The 6,040-nt window shown below is 37.5% G+C and overlaps 1 protein-coding gene across 1 annotated transcript; it reads right to left on the reverse strand.

The window, feature by feature from the left end:
* Nucleotides 1-4,257: 4,257 nt before the first annotated feature.
* Nucleotides 4,258-5,796, reverse strand: LOC149263829 (uncharacterized). Its single transcript, XM_089391045.1, has 3 exons — nucleotides 5,783-5,796; nucleotides 4,642-4,728; nucleotides 4,258-4,531 (listed from the first exon to the last, which is right to left on the reverse strand). The coding sequence occupies exons 1-3, from the start codon at nucleotides 5,794-5,796 to the stop codon at nucleotides 4,258-4,260; spliced, it is 375 nt and encodes a 124-aa protein (XP_089247171.1).
* Between the last annotated feature and the right edge of the window lie 244 nt (nucleotides 5,797-6,040).

The raw sequence follows: 6,040 nt of genomic DNA on the forward strand, positions 1-6,040 counted from the left end.
TAAATCTGAGATGGTGTTCTTCATCGGCTAACTACAAGATGTTTCTAAGAAAGACAACCATTCAACTAGCGGGATCTGAAGATTGGCAATCGAAAACATTATGGCATGTTTCACTTCTAGAAGGGAAATATTGTGAGCTTCGACACAATTCTCACCAACCTTTGGTGCTTCTAACCCTCAAATGTCATCATGGACGTTTCCTAATAGCATCACTAGATTAGCTTTGCTGGTATTGAATGTGTTGTTTAGGATACTCTGATAAATCTACTTTGTGAAAAAGGTAATATATAATGGGTAATATATAGTAGGCTCTTTGCTGGTATTGAACGTGTTGTTCACGATACTCTGATAATCTTTGTGAAAAAGGTAATATATAGTAGGCTCTTTACCTCCGGCATGAAGTAGAATAGAGAGGAGCTATGTCTGGTGCCAAATCTTATAGCTACTTTTCAAAAGAGGATTGGTTTAAAAAACATAGCTAACTCTCAATACAAGTGACAGAAGGATCTTTAGCTATCCTTGTAAAGCCCTTTTTCTGAGTAGTCATTGTATTTGTAGAAAGTAAAAGAGAAAAGTAATTTGACTATTAACCTTAGGGCTTGTTGAGAAAGTATGTGCAGCCAGCATAATTTATTAATTCAGGGACTTCGCAAGAAATCCATGACTAAGGAGGCAGAGGATGTGTTTTGGGAACTACTGGACAAAGTTTTATTGCTAATTTAGTCCACTTTATAAGTCCCAATGCTTAGTGAAAATGATTAAAAATAGTTTGTCTCTTAATCCTATGACATACAACACCACAATAAATGAACATTTTAAGGAAACAGTAGTTAATGATCTGCTTCCAGATTCTTAGACTTTCAGTGGGATCATCTATAGACTTTTCTAGATGGGACAATGCATGAATTATGTAAGCACTTAATTATAATGATAAGCATGGGGATGGTTCCCATACACACTCTTAGGATACTCTGATAAATCTACTTTGTGAAAAAGGTAATATATAGTAGGCTCTATACCTCTGACATGAAGTAGAATAGAGAGGACCTATGTCTAGTGCCAAATCTTATAGCTACTTTTCAAAAGAGGATTGGTTTGAAAAACATAGCTAACTCTCAATACAGGGAACGTGTATCCTGTCATGACTCATATATCACAGTGATGCAATAACATTGTTTCAGCCATAGTTCAACTTAAATATATCATTATGGAAAAAGATAATTCCTTATGGAGTCGACAACAAGTGAAATAGTTAGCTAAATCTGAGATGGTGTTCTTCGTCGGTTAACTACAAGATGCCACTAACAAAGACAACCATTCCACTAGTGGGATCTGAAGACTGGAAATCGACAAAATTGATGGCATGTTTCACTTCTAGAAGGGAAATCCTGTGAGCTTCGACACAATTCTCACCAACCCCTGGTGCTTCTAACCCTCAAATGTCATCATGGAGGTTTCCTAATAGCATCACTAGATTAGCTCTGCTAGTGTTGAACGTGTTGTTTAGGATACTCTGATAAATCTACTTTGTGAAAAAGGTAATATATAGTGGGTAATATATAGTACGCTCTTTGCTGGTATTGAACGTGTTGTTCAGGATACTCTGATAAATCTACTTTCTGAAAAAGGTAATATATAGTAGGTTCTTTACCTCCGACATGAAGTAGAACAGAGAGGAGCTATGTCTGGTGCCAAATCTTATAGCTACTTTTCAAAAGAGGATTGCTTTAAAAAACATAGCTAACTCTCAATACAAGTGACAGAAGGAGCTTTCTCTATCCTTGTAAAGCCCTTTTTCTGAATAGTCATTGTATTTGTAGAAAGTAAAAGAGAAAAGTAATTTGACTATTAACCTTAGGGCTTGTTGAGAAAGTATGTGCAACTAGCATAATTTATTAATTCAGGGACTTCGCAGGAAATACATGACTAAGGAGGCAGAGGATGTGTTTTGGAAACTACTGGACAAAGTTTTATTACTAATTTAGTCCACTTTATAAGTCCCAATGCTTAGCGAAAATGATTAAAAATAGTTTGTCTCTTAATTCTATGACATACAACAGCATAATAAATGAAAATTTTAAGGAAATAGTAGTTAATGATCTACTTCCAGATTCTTAGGCTTTCAGTGGGGTCATCTATAGACTTTTCTAGATGGGACAATGCAGGAATTATGTAAGCACTTAATTAAAATGATGGGCATGGGGATGGTTCCCATACACACTCTTAGGATACTCTGATAAATCTACTTTGTGAAAAAGGTAATATATAGTAGGCTCTTTACCTCTGACATGAAGTAGAACAGAGAGGACCTATGTCTGGTGCCAAATATTAGGCCCAACTAAGTCAGGCTCTGATACATGAAACCTTGAGTTTTGTAACATCAAGTTACATATTAGACATTGTTTTAATTAGGACTGTGCTAGTGAAAAAAATATTTTTTCAATAAATGATTAGGCCAGATTATTACAACCATGAATTTAATAATTTACTTCATATAGGGGAAAGGAAATTGAGCCGGGAGAACCAAAAAACCAGTAATCATGCTAAAGAACTCACTGCAAACCACCAAGTATTTGGCATGTAGATTCCACCAATCTTCTGACTCTTAAGGTCATGGATTAGCCAGTTGATTGAGGTGTCAATATCCAGAATTCCATTTTTCTCCATTGTACTGAAGCAGGGAACTGCAAATTTGATGTGGAGCTTCCGTTACAAATAGGAAACAATAGCATCCACAGATTCATCCTGGAGTGTAGTGATAGTTTTTGTCTTCTTGTCATAAGGGCGTCCAATATGGTTCATGATAATGGGCTTTCACATTCCAGTTTTAGGTCAAATGAGCTCATCACAATAACCTAGGCACAATAAACACAAGATTAAGCGCTGCACCATCACATACTGCCATATTGTGGATAGTCCTGCATATGAGGGAAGGTATGTCTCAATATGGTATGTGGAGACGTGAGGCTACTATGAGCCAAATGCATCATTAACATATACATCAGCTACAACCGAGAGCTGAATTACAAATCTGTTAAGCTTCTCTCCTTTGTCTTCCTCCCCCTGTTTCATGGAAGAGCTAAAACTATTATCAAGAAAAGATGATTGGCTACATAAGTTATAAAGGAAATGACTATATTCAATCACATTTAGCTGATCCTTTGTCTTCCTCTCATGTTTCATGGAAGAGCTAAAATTATTATTAGCAAGAGATATTTGGCTTCAGAAGTTATAAAGGAAATGGCTATATTAAATCATATTCAGCTGATCTTTGATACCAGACACATTGGTTTGCTTAATAGAGCTAGATGAAACATAGACGTCCACTCAATATAAGTTTCAAGGCCCCCAGGTTCCTGTTCCTCCAAGGTACATCATATGCCCTAGATTTTTGAATAATTTGTTTTCAGGAGACCAACTATTAGTAAAACCCAGAACGCCAGTCATATGAGTAAACAACGCATTGAATAAAAATAGTGGGTTGGGCACATTGAAAATGGACATTAGAAGAAATCCAACTAAGACTAGGTCTAATTCTCCTAGACATTTGGAAGCTCAAGTATATGCACACACGGATACACATTAGCTATAGCATGAATCTGAAAGACAATTCTATAGAGCTTTATTCCTGTCTTCAATACCATGTTTCATGTAAGGGCAAAGAATTTTCCATTCTTATTTCACTTTCAGGAAGATGTATTCAACTTGTAAATTATAAAGAGATGCCTATATTCAATCATTAAGTCTAGGTAGCTAGTCAATGCTACCAACCCCGTTATATTTTTTAATACAAGGGTAGACAAAACCTAGATTTCAAATCAATGTAAGTAATTGAGGTCTCAGGTGTTTTTTCATAGAGGCTTTGGGTCCTAGATCACAAGTCCCAGACTTTTAAAGAATTTGTCTTCCTGTGACCAGACATAATCAAGTTAAGATCACCTTAAAGTTCATTACACCCAGATAAGTCAGGTACATTCTGCTGCCTGGCATGCATAACAGTATATGGAATCTAAGCATACATTGGCTAAAATAAAAATGGACACTAGCACAGGCCTAACTAAGTCAGGCTTTGATACATGCAACCTTGAGTTTTGTAACATCAAGTTACATATCAGACATTGGTTTAGTTAGGATTGTGTTAGTGACAAAAATCTTTTTCAATAAATGACTAGGCCAGATTATCACAACCATGAATTTAATAATTTACTTCATATAGGGGAAAGGAAATTGAGCTGGAAGAACCAAAAAAAACAATAATCATGCTAAAGAACTCACTGCAAACCACCGATTATTTGGCATGTAGATTCCACCAATCTTCCGACTCTTAAGGTCATGGATCAGCCAATTGATGGAGGTGTCAATATCCAAAATTCCATTTTTCTCCGTTGAACTGAAGCAGGGAACTGCAAATTTGATGTGGAGCTTCTGTTGCAAATAAGCAACAACAGCATCCACAGATTCATCCTGGAGTGTAGTGATAGTTTTTGTCTTCTTGTCATAAGGGCGTCCAATGTGGGTCATGATAATGGGCCTGCACATTCCAGTTTTAGGTCAAATGAGCTCATCACTACAACCTAGGCACAATAAACACAAGATTAAGGGCTACAGAATATGTCTAGAAGGTAAAACAGTTGAACCCACCTTCCACCTCGCTCCACTATATTGTACATAGTTGGTAAGGTCACATCGATTTTGTATTGATCTAGTATTTTACCTGCACCCAACAATCTGCATAGGGCAGCCTTTCCTTCAGTTCAGTTAAACTATATATGATTCCGCACTGCGGGAAGTAACCTCCAGCTACCCTAAGCCCCAGTGAATGAATCTATCCAGTCACTCTCATGGACATGTGACACGTGCCATGCATGAAAGGCTGTTATGCTAAATTTAAAAAATAATAATAATAAAAATAAAAAATTGAAATAAAAAATAAATAAATGAACGTTTGGGTGGATATGTTGTCGTGAATGCAATCCATGTGCCCATCTCAACCTGCCCCCAACGCCAGACGATTGTTTTACCTTTTTGTTTTTAAAACCAAGCGCCTCCAAATTATAAACCAAGCTGATGGTCATTGCCCAGCAAAGCAGGAGGCCCTGAATCTGTTAACCCCTCTCCCTGGTTCTATCTGCTTCCTCCATCGACAAGTACAAGAATGGATAAGGTTGAATGGTAAAATATGATGCTAAAATCAATAACAAAAATGAAAGATTTGGAAACATAAATAAAGATAGGGATAACTCATTGTCAAGGAAGTAAATACATGGATAGGTGGCCTCTGCCACAAAGTTTGAACCCTGGTGCTTGCAGACTATAAATAAAACCAGAAAATCTCCAGAGTCACAATCACAATGCAAGGTGACAAAGGAGCGTAGTGGGATATTTAATAAGATGCAATGGGGCAACGTCTGAATAGAATGACACGGGTGTAGGACATGCATGAAGAAATGTGGCAGGAATTATGAGATTTATATAACCAAGAAAAGAGCAAGATGTCTCCATGAAAAAGGAATAGTAATCGTAACGATTTTGGCGGTGGAGTTATATCCGTCGGCATTTGTAAAATCCACTTCACTTACTTATTACCTTGGCTAGCCCTAGCCCCCTACTTATATATAGCTTGGCTTTGGCTTCAATCTATTACGCATCCCTGGCTCAAGACACTCATATCTGGTGGGGCTTTGTACAGGTTCGTTTGTTACAGACGGTTTGTTTTTTCCTTCCCTTCGTAGAGTAGGAAAAAAGAGAAGTAAGACTTGTTGTGGGTTGGTCCTGATCTTACCTGAGCAGAGCCATCCCTTTGCAGAGCTTGGGATGGGGCTAGGGATAAGTCTAAATTGCATAAACCATGGCATTAGCACATGAAATGGTAAGGGAGTCTTACCTACATGGATTCCATACAGTCTTACCTACGCAGATTCCATATAGTGGGGAATTGAGGAATTACCTACGCAGATTCCATACAGTGGGGAGTTAAGGAATTACACTGCAGCTCGCTCCTGGGCAAGAGGAAATCCCACAAATTCCTCTCACTCTCCTT

The sequence above is a fragment of the Pinus tabuliformis genome, chromosome 6 (genome assembly GCF_031772625.1).
Source record: "Pinus tabuliformis cultivar Carrire ecotype Pingquan chromosome 6, CPIR1, whole genome shotgun sequence".
Lineage (NCBI taxonomy): Eukaryota > Viridiplantae > Streptophyta > Pinopsida > Pinales > Pinaceae > Pinus > Pinus tabuliformis.

Coding starts and splice junctions, on each gene's coding strand:
- LOC149263829 (XM_089391045.1), bottom strand. Junction 4,532..4,641: donor ATAGTGGAGCGAGGTGGAAG/GTGGGTTCAACT, acceptor TGGAATGTGCAG/GCCCATTATCATGACCCACA.